Genomic DNA, 22,858 nt, shown 5'->3' with positions numbered 1-22,858 from the left:
AGACTAGGAAATCACCAGTATGTTGTGATAGGCTATAACATATGATAAAAATTACATTTTAACATGTTAAACACAGTCAAAAAGTTTGGACACACCTACTCATTCAAGGGTTTTTCTTTATTTTTTACCATTTTCTACATTGTAGAATTATAGTGAAGACATCAAAACTATGAAATAACCCCAAAAAAGTGTTAAACAATTCTTCAAAGTAACCACCCTTTGCCTTGATGACAGCTTTGCACACTCTTGGCATTCTTTCAACCAGCTTCATGGAGGTAGTCACCTGGGATGCAATTCAATTAACAGGTGTGCCTTGTTAAACAGTTAATTTGTGGAATTTCTTTCCTTCTTAATGCATTTGAGCCAATCAGTTGTGTTTTGACAAGGCAGGGTTGGTATGAGGAAGTAAGCTCTATTTGGTAAAAGACCAAGTCCATATTATGGCAAGAACAGCTCAAATAAGCAAAGAGAAACGACAGTCCATCTTTACTTTAAGACATGAAGGTTAGTCAATCTGGAAAATGTCAAGAACTTTGAAAGTTTCTTCAAGTGCAGTCGCAAAAACCATCAAGCGCTAGGAGGAAACTGGCTCTCATGAGGATCGCCACAGGAAAGGAAGACCCAGAGTTACCTCTGCTGCAGAGGATACGTCCATTAGAGTTACCAGCCTCGGAAATCTGCAATTAACTGCACCCAAGATTGCAGCCCAAATAAATGCTTCAGAGTTCAAGTAACAGATACATCTCAACATGAGGTCGACCAATTATGATTTTTCAATGCAGATACCTAGTTTTGGAGGACCAAAAAAAGCAGATACCGATGAAATCGGCATATATATATATGGCAAAGAAGGGGGTCGAGTGATAAATGGCAGATATGTGAGAACAGAACTAATAAATGGGATCTGCCCTATCACTAAAATGGCCACCCCGATCAGAACTACAGATCACAAAACGGCCGACTCACAAAACTACAATTCCCAGAAACAAGGGGAACCCTCAGAAGGTGGGGCCGATCCACAGATAAGGGGTCAAGACAAACCAGGAAGAGAGAGAGAGAGAGAAAGGGCTGGAAGGATCTGTGAACCATGGAGAAAAAGACGATATGTATCGGCTGGATTTACCGTGTAGGAGCTGGACTGTTTGGACTTACCTGTTGGCGTTTGGACCTGGACCTACCGAAATCCCGATTTGTGTACCGAACCCTGCTATCCTTGACCTTGCCTGTGGCCTGGGTAGACCAGGACGGAGAAACAAACACAGGTACTGTCCTGTTCGAAAGAATTCTCATTCTGGGGTGATTTTGGTGACAGTTTCCCACTTAATGTGTGACAAACGCTCCTAATCTTGAAGAGATTTGCCACGTGGTGCAGAAAGCGGGCAGATGGACTAACCATACCGCTGGTTAGGTAGAGAGAAAAAAAATGTTCACTTAGCACTCCAAATGGGAGTAAGGTTTTTTTGTGTGGATTTGTTTGGTTAGGACAGTTTTCCGGGGAAAATTAGTATGGAGGGAGCCATACAGGCCCTGTTACAAGCGGCGGCCGCCCAACAAGAGGCAATTAGAGCTCAACAAATAGCTCATCAGGACGCAATGCGAATGTATCAGGACACGTTACAGGTCCAGCACCGCACCAACAAGATGCTCAGAGAGGAGCAAGTGAGAAACACCCGGGAGTTAAGAGAAGGCCTGCAGGAGCTAGCAACCCAAATTGGGGCTCAGTTACCAGCTGCAAATACACAGAGGCGGGCCAATCATTTTCTTCAAGAAATGACAAAGCAGGATGATGTGGAAGCATATCTCACCAACTTCGAAAGTACGGCAGAGAGGGAGAAGTGGCCGAAAGAAGAATGGGCAGGGCTTCTGGCACCATACCTGGCAGGGGACGCTCAAAAAGCGTATTTCGACCTGGAGTTGAAAGATGCACAGGATTACGATAAACTAAAGCGAGAGATTCTGACTAGACTGGGAATGACCGATACCGTGAGGGCACACCGCTTCCACCAGTGGTCCTACCGACCTGGACAACCCCCCTGAATACAGATATTCGACTTGATTCACCTGGCACGGAAATGGTTGCGACCGGAGACCCGTTCATCCGCCGAGATCGTCGAGACCATCGTACTCGACCAGTTTCAGTGAGGTCTACCTCAAGAAGTTCGACGATGGGTTGGCCAGAACGAGGTACTTTCGGCCGACCATCTCGTGGGCCTGGTTGAACGGTATTGTACGGCAGGAACAGGAGGAAAGATCCCCATTCCCCAGGCGAACAGGGTAAGACTGTCCCAACATTTGGAGGGGAAAGAGAGCAGCTGTATGCTAACCCTGGTCGTTGCAAACCTAGTCCCGACTCAAACTGGATACAAGTCAGAATATCAGTGTTACGTGCATTCATGGGGATACCCGTCTGTACCCCACAGCTTTAGTGAGCATACAAACCCGAGGACGGTCTGCTGGATGAGGTCGGCGTGGTCCCAAAGATGCCATATGATGTAATACTGGGTAAATACTTTCCTAACGTTGCGAAGTTAGGCCAAAAGAACGGCATATTTGAGAAGCCAACAACCCTGACCAAGCAGGAAGTAGCATGTAGCCATCAACCAAAGCCAAGAAAAGAGGTCTCCCAGGGGCCAACCTCACAGGTGCTAGTAAGGGAGGATGCGGAAGAAGTGGCAGACCTAGTCGATAACAAGCAGCCCGGTACTAGTGGGGCTGGGGTTGATCTGAATCCAGAGGACGACTATCTAGAACCAGCAGACCTGGCAGGGTCCCTGACTAATTTCGTAATGACCCAAAACCAGGATCCAACCCTGCAGCAAGCCAGAGCAAATGTGCAGGTCGTAGATGGTACTCCCATAAATGATGGCATGATGCCTAATAGTTTTCCCCACTTAATCATGAAAAAGGTTTTGGTGTACAGTCTCTCAAAAATAGGGGTTGATGTGGTGGAACAGTTGTTGGTCCCCACCCGGTACCGGAGGACAGTACTGGATCTAGCTCATTGGCACATTCTGGGTGGACACCTTGGTATCGATAAAACCCAAGACCGGATTGTAAGGAGGTTTTACTGGCCAGGAATTCAGGCTGAAGTGGCTCGGCATTGGGGAGAGTGCCCAGAGTGCCAGTTAACAGCTCCCCGACCAGCTATTAGAAGCGCGTTAGTGCCACTCCCCATAATCGAAACGCCATTTGAGAGGATAGCAATGGATATAGTGGGCCCACTACCCAAATCAGCCAGAGGGCACCAATACATTCTGGTCATTCTAGATTATGCCACTCGCTACCCAAAAGTCAATCCCCTTGTGACGATGGCTTCCAAAAATATCGCCAAGGAATTAGTGCTCCTGTTCACCAGGATAGGGGTTCCGAAGGAGATCCTTACTGACCAGGGGTCCCCCTTTATGTCCCGCCTTATGGCAGACCTTTGTAAATTGTGGCAGGTGAAACAGTTGAGGACATCGGTTTACCATCCTCAGACAGATGGGCTGGTTGAGAGATTCAACCTTACCCTGAAGTCAATGCTCAGGAAGGTAATCGATAAGGATGAGAAAAACTGGGATTACATGTTGCCGTATCTGATGTTTGCCATTAGCGAGGTTCCTCATGCCTCGCTGGGGTTTTTCCCCTTTGAGCTGGTATATGGGAGGCACCCCCGGGGAGTCTTAGACATCGCCTGGGAAACCTAGGAGCACCAATCCACCCCGTATAAGAGTGTCATAGAGCACGTCACGGCAATGCAAGACAGGATAACCACAGTCATGCCAATCGTCAGAGAACACATGAGACAAGCACAAGAGCACCAGCGGCACACTTATAACCGGCAGGCTACCCCGAGGGAATTTCAACCGGGAGATAAGGTGTTAGTGCTGATCCCCACGGTAGAGTGCAAACTACCAGCCACATGGAAAGGACCATATGACATACTGGAGAGAATAGGAGAAGTTAATTATTGGATCCGACAGCCAGGTCGACGGCCCCAGGAACAGATCTATCACATAAACCTGTTAAAAGCATGGAAAGAGAGAGAAACACTAATGGTCACGTACCCCACACACACTCAGGAGACAGCCGAAGTAAATATTTCACCTACTCTGTCCCCAGTACAAGTACAGGAAGTAAAGACCCTGATCCAGAAAAACAGACTTGTGTTTGAGGTACCCGGCCGAACTGAGTTTACGGCTCATGATATCGTTTCCCTACCAGGGAGAAAAGTGAGCATGAGGCCATATCGGTTACCTGAGGCTCGACAGGCCACGATTAGAGCAGAGACGGAGAAAATGTTGGCAGCTGGAGTGATCGAAGAGTCAAATAGTGAGTGGTCTAGCCCAATTGTGATGGTCTCCAAGCCCGATGGGTCTTTGCGGTTCTGTAACGACTTTCAGAAGGTAAATTAAATCTCCAAGTTTGATGCCTACCCCATGCCCGAGTAGATGAACTACTGGAGAAAATTTGGTAAAGCTCGGTACATTACGACCCTGGACCTAGCCAAAGGGTACTGGCAAATTCCTCTGACCCCCAGAGCCAAAGAAAAGACAGCCTTTGCAACCCCTGACGGTTTGTTTCAATACACCGTCATGCCATTCGGCCTACACGGGGCCCCAGCCACCTTTCAACGGCTAATGGACAAGGTCCTAAAACCGCACCAGGCGTACGCCGCAGCTTAATTAGATGACATGGGGATCTACAGCCCAGATTGGGAATCCCACTTACCCCGGGTACAGGCAGTGTTAGTCGCCCTTAGAAAGGCAGGGCTCACGGCGAACCCTGCCAAGTGTTACGTGGGGTTAGAGGAAACAGAGTATCTGGGATACACCGTGGGAAGAGGGTTAATCAAACCACAACGTAAGGTGGAGGCAATTAGAGAATGGCCGAAACCAGTAAATAAGAAGCAGGTTCGAGCCTTCCTAGGGCTGACCGGTTACTACCAGAAATTCATCCCAAGTTATGCCACAGTGGGTTGCACTCACCAACATGACTAGAGCCAGAGGGCCAAACATGGTGAAATGGGATGAAAGGGCCACCAAAGCCTTTAGGACATTACAGGAGGCTCTCTGCTATAATCCAGTGCTGGTAGTACCAGACTTTGAGAGCGAGTTCGTGGTTCAGACGGATGCCTCAGAGGTGGGCTTGGGAGCAGTGCTATCCCAAGAGGTAGAAGGGGTGGAACACCCCATCCTGTTTTTAAGCAGGAAGCTGGAACCACGGGAGACAAACTACTCAGTTGTTGAGAAAGAGGCGCTGGCAGTAAAGTGGGCTCTAGAAAGCCTGAAATACTACCTGCTGGGGCGCCACTTCACCCTCATTAGTGACCATGCCCCACTCACCTGGATGCACTGGGCTAAAGAGAAGAATGCTGTTTCACTTTGACTTAAAACACAGAGCAGGGAAGGAAATGGGAAATGTGGATGGGTTATCCTGCATGCACGCATATTTTGCTGCGGTAGACCGACCTAGGGGGTCGGATCTAGAGGGGGAGATGTTTGGCAAAGAAGGTGGTCGAGTGATAAATGGCAGATATGTGAGAGCAGAACTAATAAATGGCCTCTGCCCTATCACTAAAATGGCCACCTCGATCAGAACTACAGATCACAAAATGGCCGACAGCCAAAACAATTCCCAGAAGCAAGGGGAACCCTCAGAAGGTGGGGCCGATCCACAGATAAGGGGTCAAGACAAACCAGGAAGAGAGAGAAAGAGCTGGAAGGATCTGTGAACCATAGAGAAAGAGACGAGATGTGTATGTATGGATGTATGTATGTATGTATGTATGTACATACATACATATACACTGCTCAAAAAAATAAAGGGAACACTTAAACAACACAATGTAACTCCAAGTCAATCACACTTCTGTGAAATCAAACTGTCCACTTAGGAAGCAACACTGATTGACAAATTTCACATGCTGTTGTGCAAATGGAATAGACAACAGGTGGAAATTATAGGCAATTAGCAAGACACCCCAATAAAGGAGTGGTTCTGCAGGTGGTGACCACAGACCACTTCTCAGTTCCTATGCTTCCTGGGTGATGTTTTGGTCACTTTTGAATGCTGGTGGTGCTTTCACTCTAGTGGTAGCATGAGACGAAGTCTACAACCCACACACTTGGCTCAGGTAGTGCAGCTCATCCAGGATGGCACATCAATGCGAGCTGTGGCAAGAAGGTTTGCTGTGTCTGTCAGCGTAGTGTCCAGAGCATGGAGGCGCTACCAGGAGACAGGCCAGTACATCAGGAGACGTGGAGGAGGCCGTAGGAGGGCAACAACCCAGCAGCAGGGCCTCTACCTCCGCCTTTGTGCAAGGAGGAGCAGGAGAAGCACTGCCAGAGCCCTGCAAAATGACCTCCAGCAGGCCACAAATGTGCATGTGTCTGCTCAAACGGTCAGAAACAGACTATGAGGGTGGTATGAGGGCCCGACGTCCACAGGTGGGGGTTGTGCTTACAGCCAAACACCGTGCAGGACGTTTGGCATTTGCCAGAGAACACCAAGATTGGCAAATTCGCCACTGGCGCCCTGTGCTCTTCACAGATGAAAGCAGGTTCACACTGAGCACGTGACAGAGTCTGGAGACGCCGTGGAGAACGTTCTGCTGCCTGAAACATCCTCCAGCATGACCGGTTTGGCGGTGGGTCAGTCATGGTGTGGGGAGGCATTTCTTTGGGGGGCCGCACAGCCCTCCATGTGCTCGCCAGAGGTAGCCTGACTGCCATTAGGTACTGAGATGAGATCCTCAGACCCCTTGTGAGACCATATGCTGGTGCGGTTGGCCCTGGGTTCCTCCTAATGCAAGACAATGCTAGACCTCATGTGGCTGGAGTGTGTCAGCAGTTCCTGCAAGAGGAAGGCATTGATGCTATGGACTGGCCCGCCCGTTCCCCAGACCTGAATCCAATTGAGCACATCTGGGATATCATGTCTCGCTCCATCCACCAACGCCACGTTGCACCACAGACTGTCCAGGAATTTGGCGGATGCTTTAGTCCAGGTCTGGGAGGAGATCCCTCAGGAGACCGCCTCATCAGGAGCATGCCCAGGCGTTGTAGGGAGGTCATACAGGCACGTGGAGGCCACACACGCTACTGAGCCTCATTTTGACTTGTTTTAAGGACATTACATCAAAGTTGGATCAGCCTGTAGTGTGGTTTTCCACTTTAATTTTGAGTGTGACTCCAAATCTAGACCTCCATGGGTTGATAAATTGGATTTCCATTGATTATTTTTGTGTGATTTTGTTGTCAGCACATTCAACTATGTAAAGAAAAAAGTATTTAATAAGATTATTTCATTCATTCAGATCTAGGATGTGTTATTTTAGTGTTCCCTTTATTTTTTTTAGCAGTATATATATATATATATATATATATATATATATGCTGGATTTACCGTGTATGAGCTGAACTGTTTGGACTTACCGGTTGGCGTTTGGACCTATCGAAAACCCGATTCGTGTACCGAACCCTGCTATCCTTGACCTTGCCTGGGTGGACCAGGACGGAGAAACAAACACACAGGTACTGTCCAGTTCGAAATAACTCTCATTCTGCAGTGATTTTGGTGACAGTTTCCCACTTAATTTGTGACAAACGCTCCTAATCTTGAAGAGATTTGCCACAATATATATTTGTAATAATGACAATTACAACAATACTGAATGAACACATTTTAACTAAAATCTATTTAGTCTCAAATAAATAATGAAACAAGTTCAATTTGGTTTAAATAATGCAAAAACACAGTGTTGGAGAAGTAAAAATGCAATATGTGCCATGTAAAAAAGCTAATGTTTAAGTTCCTTGCTCAGAACATATGAAAGCTGGTGGTTCAATATTCCCAGGTTTTCAATATTCCCAGTTAAGAAGATTTAGGTTGTAGTTATTATAGGAATTATGACACGTTGACTATTTCTCTCTATACCATTTGTATTTCATATACCTTTGACTATTGGATGTTGTTATAGGCACTTTAGTATTGCCAGCCTAAGCTCGGTAGTTGATAGGCTTGAAGTCATAAACAGCGCTGTATATCATGCATTGCTAAGAGCGGCTGGCAAATGCAGTAGTGCTGTTTGAATGAATGCTTATGAGCCTGCTGCTGCCTACCACTGCTCAGTTAGACTGCTCTATGAAATCATAGACTTAATTATAATAAACACAGAAATACGAGCCTTTGGTCATTAATATGGTGAAATCCGGAAACTATAATTTAGAAAACAAAACATTTATTCTTTCAGTGAAATACGGAACTGTTCCGTATTTTATCGAACGGGTGGCAACCCCAAGTCTAAATATTGCTGTTACATTGCACAACCTTCAATGTTTGTCATAATTACATAAAATTCTAGCAAATTAATTATGGTCTTTGTTAGGAAGAAATGGTTTTCACACAGTTCGCAATGAGCCAGGCAGCCCAAACTGTTGCATATACCCTGACTCTGCTTGCACTGAACGCAAGAGAAGTGAAACAATTTCCCGTTAACATTGCCTGCTAACAATTTATTTTAACTCAAAAATATATACTTCTGTGTATTTATTTTAAGAAAGGCATTGATGTTTACGGTTAGGTACATTTGTGCAACGGTTGTGCAATTTTGTTAAATCTTTACTCGTTTGGCAAAGTTGAAGTAGGCTGTGATTCGATAAATTAACAGGCGTACGGCATTGATTATATGCAACGCAGGACAAGCTAGTCAACCTAGTAATATCATCAACCATGTGTAGTTAACTAGTGATTATGTGAAGATGGATTGTTTTTTATAAGTTAAGTTTAATGCTAGCTAGCAACTTACCTTGGCTCCTTGTAGCCACAAGGTCCTTTTGACGCTGCACTTGCGTAACAGGTGGTCAGCCTGCCACGCAGTTTCCTCATGGATTGCAACGTAATCGGCGTCCAAAAAGGCCGATTACCAATTGTTATGAAACCGTGAAATCGGCCCCAATTAAATCGGCCATGCCGATTAATTGGTAAACCTCTAATTTTAACATCAACTGTTCAGAGGAGACTGTGTGAATCAGGCCTTCATGGTCGAATTGCTGCAAAGAAACCACTACTAAAATGACACCAGTACGAAGAAGAGACTTGCTTGAGCCAAGAAACACGAACAATGGACATTACACCGTAGGAAATGTGTGCGTTGGTCTGGAGTCCAAATTTGAGATTTTTGGTTCCAACTGCGCGGTGTGGGTGAACGGATGATCTCCGCACGTGTATTTCCCACCGTAAACCATGGAGGAAGAGGTGTGATTGTGTGGGGTGCTTTGCTGGTGCCACTGTCAGTGGCACACTTAACAAGCATGGCTACCACAGCATTCTGCAGCAATATGCCATCCCATCTGGTTTGTGCTTAGTAGGACTACCATTTGTTTTTCAACAGGACAATGACCCAACACACCTCCATGCTGTGTAAGGGCTATTTGATCAAGAAAGGAGAGTGATGAGTGCTGCATCGGACGACATGGCCACCACAATCACCCCGACCTCAACCAAATTGAGATAATTTGGGTTGAGTCGGACCGCAGAGTGAAGGAAAAGCAGCCAACAAGTGCTCAGCATATGTGGGAACTCCTTCAAGACTGTTGGAAAAGCATTCCAGGTGAAGCTGGTTGAGAGAATGCCAAGAGTGTGCAAAGCGGTCAAAGGCAGAGGGTGACTACTTTGAAGAATCTAAAACATTTTGATTTGTTTAATTTGTTTAACTTTTTGTTACATGATTCCATTTGTGTTATTTCTTAGTTTTGATGTCTTCACTATTATTATACAACATATAAATAGTAAAAATAAAGAAAAACACTTGAATGAGTAGGTGTTCTAAAACCTTTGACCGGTAGTGTATATCTATAGGGCAGGCTACTCACTGGGTTTTTATCCGGGTGCATGATCAGAGCTAGCTTTTTGAAGGCTTGTCGTATCTCTCTGGTTGTGGCTTCTCTGGACACCTTCAATAACTTATAGTAATCCTCATCAGAGGACACAGAAGCAACCAGACAACTGAAGAAAATCAGTGATCCCAGCAACATTCTGCTCCAAGGCATCTGCTGATTCTGAACTTGACAAGCTTGTCGTGATTTTGCTGGTGGTAGAGATTCCATTGCCACAGGTCTCAGTAAACACAGTGTTTCAGTGCTGAATCTCTGAAGTTGTTAGTGTCACACACACACCTCACGCCAGGTAGGATAAGGAACCCCAGTATGTTTTGCAGTCTGTCTATGGAGTGAAATATCAAAATAATTCCAAAGTGATTTTTCAGAAAGTTCTCAACTAGAGACATGATTACATGGTGACAAAATGTGCCAAGTTAGCAAGCTAAAACAAATGAAGCTAGCCAACTAGCTATGAACACAGATGTAACACTTATTTAAATCAGATTATTGTTTCTTTGCAGGAACGCCAGATCATAATCATAAAATCAATTACTTCTTTAAAAGCGGTTCTGTAAAGCTAGCTGAACTAGCTAGCTCTATCAGTACAGAGCCCACACTAGCTGCCTAACAAGTAACGTTAGCTAGCTAAGTTAACGTTATTGCAGCTACCTACCTCATCATTGAGATCAGATCTTTTCAATGCGCATTATCTATTAAATGCACATACTCTGAAATCTTGCAAATTAACGTTACCTTGACCGAGTGAATTGTTGGCCCACTTCTTATCCGGGTTTGGGTCCGGGAGTCGCCGGGTGGTAAGCGTTGAGTTGGCTAAACTAACAAGAATCTTCACGGTGGTTGAGTGACGTAATCACGTCCGGAAACAGAGCCCCTGCCCATAACGGTTGTCACTAGTTACCACCAATGGTTACCACAGCCACAAAAACGATATCGTAAAAATGTATTTGCTTTTTGATCTTAATTTAAGGTTAGGCTTGGTAGTGTGGTTAACGTTACGGTTAAAGTTAGGGTTAGGTTTAAAATCAACCCATCTCTCTCTCTCCATCTCTCTCTGCATGTCTCATTGTACCCTGATAGGCCTGTATCCCTCTGATTCCCTTGATCGACTTCATAAAGCAACCTTATCATTAAGTGTTTTTGAGCTGTAGGCTATACAGTGTTCCACAACAAGAAACATACTGTATAATGAGTTGCAGTCAAATGTTTGGACACACCTACTCATTCCAGGGTTTTTCTTTATTTTATTATTTTCTACATTGTAGAATTATAGTGAAGAAATCAAAAATATGAAATAACACATATGGAAAAATGTAGTAACCAAAAAAGTGTTAAACAAATCAAAATATATTTTATATTTGAGATTCTTCAAAGTCGCCACCCTTTGCCTTGATGACAGCTTTGCACACTCTTGGCATTCTCTCAACCAGCTTCATGAGGTAGTCACCTGGAATGCATTTCAATCAACAGGTGTCCCTTGCTAAAAGTTAATTTGTGGAATTCCTTTCTTTCTTAATGCGTTGTGACAAGTTAGGGGTGGTATACAGAAGATAGCTCTATTTGGTAAGTTACCAAGTAGATATTATGTCAAGAACACCTCAAATAAACAAAGAGAAATGACAGTCCATCATTACTTTAAGACATGAAGGTCAGAACTCTTAAATTGCAGTCGCAAAAACCATCAAGTGCTATGATGAAAATGGCTCTCATGAGGGCCACCACAGGAAAGGAAGACCCAGAGTTACCTCTGCTGCAGGGGATAAGTTCATTAGATTAACTATCCTCAGAAATTGCAGCATAAATAAATGCGTCAGAGTTCAAGTGACAGACACATCTCAAAATCAACTGTTCAGAGGAGACTGTGTGAATCAGGCCTTCATAGTGGAATTGCTGCAAAGAAACCACTACTAAAGGACACAAATAAGAAGAAGAGACTTGCGTGGGCAAAGAAACATGAGAAATGAACATTAGACCGGTGGAAATCTGTCCTTTGGTCTGATGAGTCCAAATTTGAGATTTTTGGTTCCAACCGCTGTGTCTTTGTGTGACGCAGAGTAGGTGAACGGATGATCTCTGCATGTGTGGTTCCCACCATGAAGCATGGAGGAGGAGCTGTGGTGGTGTTGGTATGCTTGGCTGGTGACACTTGTGATAGAAAAATTACATATTTACCTGATTTGTTTGATATTAATAGTTAGCAATTAATACTTAACAAATAGGAGGATATTTCTGTCCTGTTAGTGTCTGTGTTTGTCTCCACTCTAGTTCCCTGCAGCTAATCTGGGCGTATGGTCACCATGAGATGGCTTCAGATGTTAAATGAGTGAAAGACTGCATTACATAGACACGATGTGGTGGATATAATCGAGATAAGAGATATTCAGGAGGAGTTTAGAACAATTCCTTGTTGTCTCTAATACATCCTTGCATCTGGGAAACTAAGCCAGGATGGGGTTAAGATAACAACCAAATCAAATTAAAAAAATATGGTCACATACAGTTGAAGTTGGAAGTTTACATACACCTTAGCCAAATACATTTAAACTCAGTTTTTCACAATTCCTGACATTTAATCAGAGTAAAAATTCCCTGTCTTAGGTCAGTTAGGATCACCACTTTATTTTAAGAATGTGAAATGTCAGAATAATATTAGAGAGAATGATTTAGTTGAGCTGTTATTTCTTTCATCACATTCCCAGTGGGTCAGAAGTTTACATACACTCAATTAGTATTTGGTAGCATTGCCTTTACATTTTTTTAACTTGGGTCAAACATTTCAGGTAGTCTTCCACAAGCTTCCCACAATAAGTTGAGTGAATTTTGGCCCATTCCTCCTGACAGAGCTGGTGTAACTGAGTCAGGTTTGTAGGCCTCCTTGCTCGCACACGCTTTTTCAGTTTTGCCCACATATTTTCTATGGGATTGAGGTCAGGGCTTTGTGATGGTCACTCCAATACCTTGACTTTGTTGTCCTTAAGCCATTTTGCCACAACTTTGGAAGTATGCTTGGGGTCATTGTCTGTTTGGAAGACCCATTTGCGACCAAGCTTTAACTTCCTGACTGATGTCTTGAGATGTTGCTTCAATATATCCACATAATTTTCTTACCTCATGATGCCATCTATTTTGTGAAGTGCACCAGTCCCTCCTGCAGCAAAGCACCCCCACAACATGATGCTGCCACCCCCGTGCTTCACGATTGGGATGGTGTTCTTAGGATTGCAAGCCTGCCCCTTTTTCCAGTTCTATTTTTGTTTCATCAGACCAGAGGACATTTCTCCAAAAAGTACGATCTTTGTCCCCATGTGCAGTTGCAAACCGTAGTCTGGCTTTTTAATGGCGGTTTTGGAGCAGTGGCTTCTTCCTTGCTGAGCGGCCTTATAGGTTATGTCGATATAGGACTCGTTTTACTGTGGATATAGATACTTTTGTACCTGTTTCCTTCAGCATCTTCACAAGGTCGTTTGCTGTTGTTCTGGGATTGATTTGCACTTTTCGCACCAAAGTACGTTCATCTCTAGGAGACAGAACGCATCTCCTTCCTAAGCGGTATGACGGTTGCGTGGTCCCATGGTGTTTATACTTGCGTACTATTGTTTGTACAGATGAATATGGTACCTTCAGGTGTTGGACCAGAATTGTGGAGGTCTACAATTTTTTTTCTGAGGTCTTGGCTTTTTTCTTTTGATTTTCCCATGATGTCAAGCAAAGAGGCACTGAGTTTGAAGGTAGGCCTTGAAATACATCAACAGATACACCTTAAAATGACTCAAATTGTGTCAATTAGCCTATCAGAAGCTTCTTAAGCCATGACATAATTTTCTGGAATTTTCCAAGCTGTTTTAAGGCACAGTGAACTTAGTGTATGTAAACTTCTGACCCACTGGAATTGTGATACAGTGAATTATTGTCACGTCCTGACCAGTATAAGGGGTTATTGGTTATGTTGTTTTGTTTGTTACGTGTTCTAATAAAGTTAAGATGAGCACTCAACCCGCTGCGCCTTGGTCCATGACGTACGACGACCGTTACAGAACTTCCCACCACCAACGGACCAAGCAGCGGGCCTAGGAAGAGGAAGGATCCTGGGCCAAGGAGAGAAGGGAGTGGAGGACATTTTGGACATGGGAGGAGGTAATGGCAGGGGACAAGACCCTGCCATGGAAACAGGTAGAGACAGCGAGGGAGGAACGGCGAAAGTGGAGCGAAGAGCGGGCGCACCGTAGGATGCATGAGAGGCAGCCCCAAGACATTTTTTTGGGGGGGGGCACACGGGTAGTTTGGCTGGGCCAGGGTTAAGCCCCAAGCCAACTCCCCGTGCTTATCGGAGGCAGCTTGTTACTGGTCAGGCCCCGTGCTATGGGGTGATGCGCACGGCGTTGAGGCCGAGCATTCACAGGCCGGTGTGCGCGGTGCCAGCGCCCTGCATTTGTCAGGGGAAAGCGGGCATCTAGCCAGTAAGGGTGGTGCCAGTATTGCGCTCAAGACCGCCAGTGCGCCTTCACGGCCCAGTGTATCCTGTTCCCGCTCCTCGCACTAGCCCTGAGGTGCATGTTTCCAGTCTGGCACATCCAAAGCCAGCAACACGCACCAGGCCTCCAGTGCGTCAGCCCACTCCAACTCGTCCTGTTCCTGCTCCCCACACTAGCCTTGGGGTGCGTGTATCCAGTCTGGCATCTCTAGTACCAACCCCACGCACCAGGCCTCCAGTGCGCAGCCCAGTCCAACTCGTCTTGTTCCTGCTCCCCGCACTAGCCTTGGGGTGCGTGTATCCAGTCTGGCATCTCCAGTACCAGCCCCACGCACCAGGCCTCCAGTGCGTCAGCCCAGTCCAACTCGTCCTGTTCCTGCTCTCCGCACTAGCCTTGGGGTGTGTGTATCCAGTCTGACATCTCCAGTACCAGCCCCACGCACCAGGCCTCCAGTGCATAAGCCCAGTCCAACTCGTCCTGTTCCTGCTCCTCGCACTAGCCTTGGGGTGCGTGTCTCCAGTCTGGTACCTCCACTACCAGCCCCACGCATCAGGCTTTCAGTGCGCAGTCCCCGTCCAGAGCTTCCGACGACAGTACCCCGTCCAGAGCTTCCGGCGACAGTTCCCCGTCCAGAGCTTCCGACGACAGTGCCCCGTCTAGAGATGGCCCACAGTCTGGAACCGAGTGAGACGGCCCACAGTCCGGAACCGAGTGAGACGGCCCACAGTCCGGAACCGAGTGAGACGGCCCACAGTCCGGAACCGAGTGAGACGCCCTACAGTCCGGAGCTCCCAGAGTCACCCTACAGTCCGGAGCTCCCAGAATCGTCCTTCTGCCTGAAGTCTACAGCGAAGTGCGTCAGCCCGAGGTCTACAGCGACGTGCCTCAGCCAGAGGTATTCAGCGGGGGTGGACAGGTTAGGTGGTGGACTAAGGCCAGAGCCTGAGCCACCTCCACAGTAGGAGGATTGGGGAGGGGGGGTGTAGCACGGGAACTGTCGGTGACAGCTGCCACCCTCCCTTCCCTCCCTTTAGTTTGGGGGGTTTATTTTGTGTTTATTTTTGTGTGAGGTGCATCCGGGTATGCACCTTTGGGGGGGGGGGGGGTATAAGGGGTTATTGTAGTTTGGTCAGGAAGTGGCAGGGGGTATTTGTTTTATGTGGTTCTGGGTTTATGGGATATGTATTTATGTAAGAGGGGGGTTTGATTTATGTGTTCTGGGGTTTTTGGGTAATGTTCTTGTTTTGTATTTCTATGGTTTTCTATGTTGTGTATTTCTTTGTGTTGGCCTGGTATGGCTCTCAATCAGGAACAGCTGTACATCATTGTTACTAATTGAGAGTCATACTTAAGTAGCCCTGTTTTCACCTGTCCCTTTGTGGTAAGTTGTTGTTGTACTACTGTGTGTTAGCCTGCAACACTGTTCGTTCGATCGTTTTCTTGCTTTGTTTGTTACGTGTTATAATAAAGTTAAGATGAGCACTCAACCCGCTGCGCCTTGGTCCATGACGTACGACGACCGTTACAATTATAAGTGAAATAATCTGTCTGTAAACAATTGTTGGAAAAATGACTTGTGTCATGCACAAAGTAGATGTCCTAACCAACTTGCCAAAACTATAGTTTGTTAACAAGAAATTTGTGGAGTGGTTGAAAAACTAGTTTTAATGACTCCAACCTAAGTGTATGTATAAACTTCTGACTTCAACTGTACACATGGTTAGCAGATGTTAATGCGAGTGTAGCGAAATGCTTGTGCTTCTAGTTCCGACCATGCAGTAATAACCCACGTGCAGATAATGACAGGATGAACCCAGAGTGGCTTATGATGCTCCTTGGTCTGTATGAGGGTGGTTGAACCAACCACCAAATGTCTATGACACACTGTCAGTGATTTATTTAGAATTCAAAGGCACACTTAACCAGCTTTGCTACCACAGCATTCTGCAGCGATACGCCATCCCATCTGGAAGCGCTTAGCGGGAGTATCATTTGTTTTTCATCAGGACAATGACCCAGCACACCTACAGGCTGTGTAAGGGTTATTTGACCAAGAAGAAGAGGGATGGAGTTCTGCATCAGATGACTTGGCCTCCACAATCACCTGACCTCAACCCAATTGAGATGTTTTGGGATGAGTTGGACAGCAGAGTGAAGGAAAAGCAGCCAACAAGTGCTCAGCATATGTGGGAACTCTTTCAAAACTTTTGGAAAAGCATTCCAGGTGAAGCTGGTTGAGTTAATGCCAAGAGTGTGCAAAGCTGTCATCAAGGCAAAGGGTGGCTACTTTGAAGAATCTCAAATATATAATATTTTGATTTGTTTAATACTTTTTTTGTTACTACATGATTCCATATGTGTTATTTCATAGTTTTGATGTCGTCATTATTATTCTACAATGTAGAAAATGGTACAAATAAAGAAAAACCCTTGAATTAGTAGGTGTGTCCATACTTTTGACTGGTACTGTATGTGTATATATATATATATCGATCATACTCATTATGTTGATTGATGATCTTCTGTAGCAGCGGTTATCACTCATAATTAGTCTACCTGGCATCTGTATTGCTGACTGTTTCGATTGACAGGCATTTACCCCAGCCAGTTTATTCTGTGGCTTTCATATCTCCAGGACATCAGATAAGTCAAATTCACTCTGGAAATGTATATTTCCAACACACACACACACGGAATTGTTTTAAGATGGTCATGCCAGGAATCATTTAGATATTTGATTTTGAATTTTGGTACCGCTGTAGGCATATAAAAATGTTTTGATAAAAAATTGAATTTGGCCTTTACTACTATCAAATAAACATGAATAAATGGCAAAAAATACAGTAAAGAAAAATCATAAGGAATAAGGTTTTGAAATGTCTGTCCTATATCTAGGAGATATAAGAAACCTCTGGAAATATTTTTGTTTTTATAGACAAATATTTAACCTCTTATATTTGTAAGCACAAAACTACCTCTTTACTTCCATTCATTTGTATGGGTTGCCTTCAGATGAGTCGTGACACTTGTGGGGGTCCTAGAGCAAAACAGAGTACATCATCGTGCCCGTGAGTCTCATCTTTCCATAGAGTGGTCATATTGATAAGGCCAAACTGTTCAGACTCTACAGACATTTTTGTGAGAAGACTGATTTTCGAGACATCTCATGGTCTGAATAACACCGCTGTAGCCCGGTCACTTTCTTCCACAGATGTGGAAGGCCGACATTGGCGGATTGAGACACAGCTCATGCAAAACATCTCTAGCTTAATCCTTCCTAATGGCTACCTTCATGCTACATAAAAAGCCCAAGTGTACCAACAGTTTGCAGTAACAATTACAATACTTACATGAATCCATGTATCTTCTTAGAGATGATAAACCCAAGGTCCTCCTCTTCACTTTGTTTCACACTGTGGTTTCAGGCTCGAGGAAGTGTGATTTTTAAGGAAGATTCTTCAGTTTGACAAGCCAATGCTGGAGGTTGTTTTCTTGAGGTGTGAAACAACCTCAGCTGGATTTTTAACCATTTGATTTTAGAATCCCCAGTACTCCTAACCACACTTTCTTTGAAATGGCCTATGATCACATTGGATTAAGGTAAAGCAGGTTACCAGTCACAGACAGTCCTACCTGTATGTAAGTTAGACATAACAGAAGAGCTAGCACGCAATCAACTTCTGCAAACCGCCACACCCTTTCTGGGAAGTGTCTGGGAAGTTTCAGGACTGTGCTTTAATAAATCATATAAGGTATTTGTTAATAGTCAGCTCACCATTTATAAAACATTTAATATTAAATGTCGGTAAGCTGTTCATAAATACTTTGGCCTATTAATAAATAACTGCATTCATTAATATTAGTTTAAACACTTATAGCTTCTCTCAATGGATGATTAACAAATCTGAAAAACAATTCTTTCAACAATTTCTTAAAAGTAGACAAAGACAAATCAAATACATGGTATAAAATGTACTGGACACCCTTTATTAAAGCTCTCTCACAGATGTGGTGTGTATGTACATCATGGTGGTAAATTGTGTGTATGTGTGTGTCTGCATGCGTGTGTGTTTGAGTTGCTCTGCCAATATGGTCAGAATTAATACACTCTTAATTGTGCATTTTCCATCGGCAGAACGATCAATCATCATCCCGCCAAAAATAAATCTCACCCCAGAGGATCAATCTTCCAAAGTCTGATTCAATAAATGTTCATGAAAATGTGTTGTGAGAGGCAGATACAACATTTTATACTCTCCATGGTATCAGAAGTCCTTTCATTCAACATATTTCCTCCTTATGTCTATCACTGTCCTCTCCAAAGCCCATCAATCCCAGCACAAGTTCAACAGGCTGTTCTTCTCTGGGCACCTCGTCTTTCTGCACACGGGGGTACGCCACGTACGCATCATACAGCTTCCCATTAGAGTCTGTTGCATGCAGGACAGGGACAGGTAAAACAAAATAGGTGTGTTAGTGCTTGGCTGGAGCAAATGTCTCCACTAACCTGCCTAACAGAGGAGGCTTGGTTATTTATGACACCATAGTTGCTTGTGTTTCATGGTAACATGGCCTATTCAGTGCCTCGTATGAAACTTTCTCTCTCCGTTTCCTCTGTCATGGAAAATGCTGTGCTTGTATACTGCAGGTGTGGGATGTGCTACAGTACCTTGCTACATTTGCTACTGATTTTACTTGTGGTCAGGTGGGGAGTGGGAAACAAGCAATGCAACATTCATGTGTGTGTGTGGGTTTAACCTGTTGGGGATAGGGGGCAGTATTTGCACGGCCAGATAAAAAACGTACCCGATATAATCTGGTTACTACTCCTGCCCAGTAACTAGAATATGCATATAATTAGTAGATTTGGATAGAAAACACTAACGTTTCTAAAACTGTTTGAATGGTGTCTGTGAGTATAACAGAACTCATATGGCAGTCAAAACCCTGAGACAAATCCTAACAGGAAATGGAAATCTGATGTGTGGAATCACTTCAAACCTTTGTCATTGAAACACACAGGGACTTATTAATCATTTAGCACTTCCTAAGGCTTCCACTAGATGTCAACAGTCTTTACAAAGTGGTTTGAGTCTATGGTAGAAACTGACCCAAAGAGAGGCTTGGGAAGTTGGTCACAGGGGGAGGGCCATTACTACTATGACGTGGGCGCCCATGGGAACCATTTTGTTCCGAAACGTTTAGTAAGACAATGCAATCGTCCGCTTTGAATATTATTGAAGCTCTGGTTGAAAAAGGCCCTAAAGATTTGTTATACAATGTTTGACATGTTTGAACGAACGTAAATATATATTTTTTGCACATTCGTGACGACAAGTCCCGCGCGCTTCAGTGCATTATGAGTAGACTTCGGAACGCGCTAACAAGAAGGAACTATTGGGACATAAATTATTAACTTTTTCGAACAAAACTACATTTGTTGTGGACCTGGGATTCCTGGAAGTGCCTTCTGATGAAGATAATCAAAGGTAAGGGAATATTTACAATAGTATATTTGATTTTAGATGGTTCCAAGATGGCGCTAACATGTATCGCCTAGCCTATTTTTCTGAGCATACCACATGGTTTATTGCAAAGTGTGATTTCCCAGTAAAGTTATTTTTAAATCTGGCAATGCGGTTGCATTCACGAGATGTTAATCTATAATTCTTTGAATGACAATATAACATTTTAACAATGTTTTCGAATAGTAATTTTGTAAATTGTAGCGCTGATTCACCGGAAGCATTTGAGGGAAAATATTTTCTGCTGTTTTTATATAGAAATATGAACTTTATCGAACAAAAAATGCATGTATTGTGTAACATGATGTCCTAGGAGTGTCATCTGATGAAGATTGTCAAAGGTTAGTGCTGCATTTAGCTGTGTTTTGGGTATTTGTGATGCATGCTAGTTGCTTTGAAAATGGCAGTGTGATTTTTTTGGGGTACTCTCCTAACATAATCTAATGTTTTGCTTTTGCTGTAAAGCCTTTTTGAAATCGGACAACGTGGTTCGATTCAGGAGAGGTGTATCTATAAAATGGAGTAAAATAGTCATATGTTTGAGAAATTGAAGTTATAGCATTTATGAGGTTTTGTATTTCGCGCGACTCGATTCCACTGGCTGTTGACTAGGGTCCCACGTTCCCAGACAGGTTAAATGTGGGCCTGGGTGTTTGTGGGGAGACATGCTGTATGTGCATTACTGTCTGTATCTGGTGTAGGAATGTATGTTTATGTTATTGCGAGTTTCGATTTTGTGAATGCACAGTATGCAATGAGTCTGCAGATAGTGTGTGTGTGTGCATGTCTGTGTGTGCGTGCTCAGGCATGTTTCTATTAATGCTTCCGTGAGTGTTCTTGCAAAGTATATATGCGGTAAAGCGTCTCTCATTGCGTACCTGTGTTTGTGTGGAGAAGCGGAAACATCCTCCTTAGCGACAGCATGATGTTGATCTTAAAGCGATGGTAAATAACAATACTAACAGTAAACACCAATACCAGAGTGATCAGTAGTACCCCAATAGGGAACAGGTTGTTTGGATCTGTACAGGAAAAAAAGAGATAGCATTTATAATACATAATGTCAAGCTGACTGGCTTTATTCTTCAACCATTTTTGTTCAAAAGTGGTGAGGTTGCAGATGTTATAATACGCCATCAAAACAAGGGTAAAGAGAGGATAATATGTGTGTGATCTCTTTTGAAACACCTTTATGTTATCTTCCAGACAGTATTGTCTAACCTGTAGGCTGTAGTGTGAAGGAGGCTGAAGGACTGCCTCTGTCGCTGGAAACCTTACACGTGTAATTGATGTAAAAGTCTTCCTCTTCCACCATCAAGAACTTCAAACTACGCTCCAACCATACACCCTCCTTCTCTTCAGACAAGTTCCCCCTTGTGAACACACAATCAAACCATCATGGCCACAGTTAAGATAACATATACTGTTATTAGCGCCGGAGGGGACGGCTGCCATTTTACGGCCTCCTAACCAACTGTGCTACTTGTGTTTTTTTGCTACTTATTTTGTACATTGGTCTCTTATGACCAAAAAGAGCTTCTGGATAGCAGAAGAGCGATTACTCACCTCGAACTGGACGAAGATTTTTTCTTTAATGAGACCAGGCCCAAATCCCCGTCATTCGCGTGAAGAAAAGACGGCGGTACAGGGGGTGGAGATCGGGGTGCCTTGTGAGAATTAATTGGCGAGTGAGTAACCTGCCTCTACTATCCATTCTATTGGCCAACATGCAATCACTGGAGAATAATCTGGATGAGATCGGTTTGAGACTATCCTACCAAATGGACATTAAAAACTGGAATATCTTATTTTTCACCGAGTTGTGGCTGGACGACGACAAGGATAATATTCAGTTGGCTGGGTTTTCCATACATCCGCAGGACAGAACAGCTACGTCCGGTAAGACGAGGGTGGTGGTGTGTGTCTATTTGTCAATAACAGCTGGTGTGTGATGTCTAACATTAAGGAAGTCTTAAGGTATTGCTCGCCTGAGGTAGAGTACCTCATGATAAGCTGTAGACCACACTATCTACCAAGTGAGTTTATCTATATTTTTCGTAGCCATCTATTTACCACCACAAACTCATGCTGGCACTAAGACCGCACTCAACGAGCTGTATAAGGCCATAAACAAACTAGAAAATGCTAATCCAGAAACAGCTCTCCTAGTGGCCGGGGACTTTAATGCAGGCAAACTGAAATCCGTTTTGCCTAATTTCTACCATCATTCACTAACATTTTCAACATCTCCCCGACCGAGTCTGTAATACCTACATGTTTCAAGCAGACAACCACAGTCCCTGTGCCCAAGGAAGCGAAGGTAAACTGCCTAAATGATTACCGCCCCGTAGCACTCATGTCGGTAGCCATGAAGTGCTTTGAAAGGCTGGTCATGGCTCACATCAACAACATCATCCCGGAAACCCTAGACCCATTCCAATTCGCATACCGCCATCTCAATCGGACTCCACACTGCCCTTTCCCACCTGGACAAAAGGAACACCTATGTGAGAATGCTGATAATTGACTACAGCTCAGCGTTCAACACTATAGTGCCCACAAAGCGTATTACTAAGCTAAGGACCCTGGGACTAAACACCTCCCTCTACAACTGGATCCTGGACTTCCTGACAGGCCACCCCCAGGTGGTAAGGGTAGGCAACAACACATCTGCCATGCTGATCCTCAACACTGGGGCCCCTCAGGGGTGCGTGCTTAGTCCCCTCCTGTACTCCCTGTTCACCCACGACTCCATGGCCAAACACGATTCCAACAGGTCTGGGCGTTGACAAGTAAATTACAAATGTGATGCTTTTTAACCATTTTCAAGTAAACTTGATTAAGTGTTTTGCTGCATGACCCAGCTGCGCTTCAGCTTCAGCACAGACAGAGGGCCCGACATTCTCCTGTAGAACATAATGGGACCCATGGCGTCCAAAAATTATACTTTTGACTACATAGAACATTCTTAGAAGAATCTTCA

General features: G+C 44.3%; 2 protein-coding genes across 3 annotated transcripts in view; both read right to left on the bottom strand.

Annotated features, from left to right (window-relative positions):
• Positions 1 to 10,712, bottom strand: part of LOC106582260 (dnaJ homolog subfamily C member 10) — a 29,999-nt gene extending 19,287 nt beyond the window's left edge. Inside the window, exons 1-2 of one of the 2 annotated variants that reach the window (XM_014165151.2) lie at positions 10,614 to 10,712; positions 9,855 to 10,203 (exon numbers count right to left, since the gene is read on the bottom strand). In XM_014165151.2, the coding sequence (XP_014020626.1) occupies positions 9,855 to 10,088 (234 nt within the window). In that variant the 5' untranslated portion in view covers positions 10,089 to 10,203; positions 10,614 to 10,712. Of the gene's footprint in view, positions 1 to 9,854; positions 10,204 to 10,533 lie in introns of both variants that reach the window. The other variant, XM_045704718.1, reaches the window with a different exon arrangement.
• Positions 10,713 to 18,309: 7,597 nt separating this feature from the next.
• LOC123723840 (interleukin-1 receptor-like 2) lies at positions 18,310 to 22,237 on the bottom strand. Its single transcript, XM_045704717.1, has 3 exons — positions 21,097 to 22,237; positions 20,754 to 20,897; positions 18,310 to 18,780 (listed from the first exon to the last, which is right to left on the bottom strand). Exons 1-3 carry the CDS (start codon positions 21,188 to 21,190, stop codon positions 18,632 to 18,634), a joined length of 387 nt encoding a protein of 128 aa, XP_045560673.1. The 5' UTR covers positions 21,191 to 22,237; the 3' UTR covers positions 18,310 to 18,631.
• Between the last annotated feature and the right edge of the window lie 621 nt (positions 22,238 to 22,858).

The sequence above is a fragment of the Salmo salar genome, chromosome ssa21 (genome assembly GCF_905237065.1).
Source record: "Salmo salar chromosome ssa21, Ssal_v3.1, whole genome shotgun sequence".
Classification (NCBI taxonomy): Eukaryota; Metazoa; Chordata; class Actinopteri; order Salmoniformes; family Salmonidae; genus Salmo; species Salmo salar.
The sequence above is the reverse complement of the archived record's forward strand: the minus strand, read 5'-3'. Positions and strand labels throughout refer to the sequence as shown.

Coding starts and splice junctions, on each gene's coding strand:
- LOC123723840 (XM_045704717.1), bottom strand. CDS start 21,190: ATGGTGGAAGAGGAAGACTTTTACATCAATTACACGTGTAAGGTTTCC. Junction 20,898..21,096: donor CTTCACACTACAGCCTACAG/GTTAGACAATAC, acceptor TTTCCTGTACAG/ATCCAAACAACCTGTTCCCT. Junction 18,781..20,753: donor GCTTCTCCACACAAACACAG/GTACGCAATGAG, acceptor TGCATGCAACAG/ACTCTAATGGGAAGCTGTAT.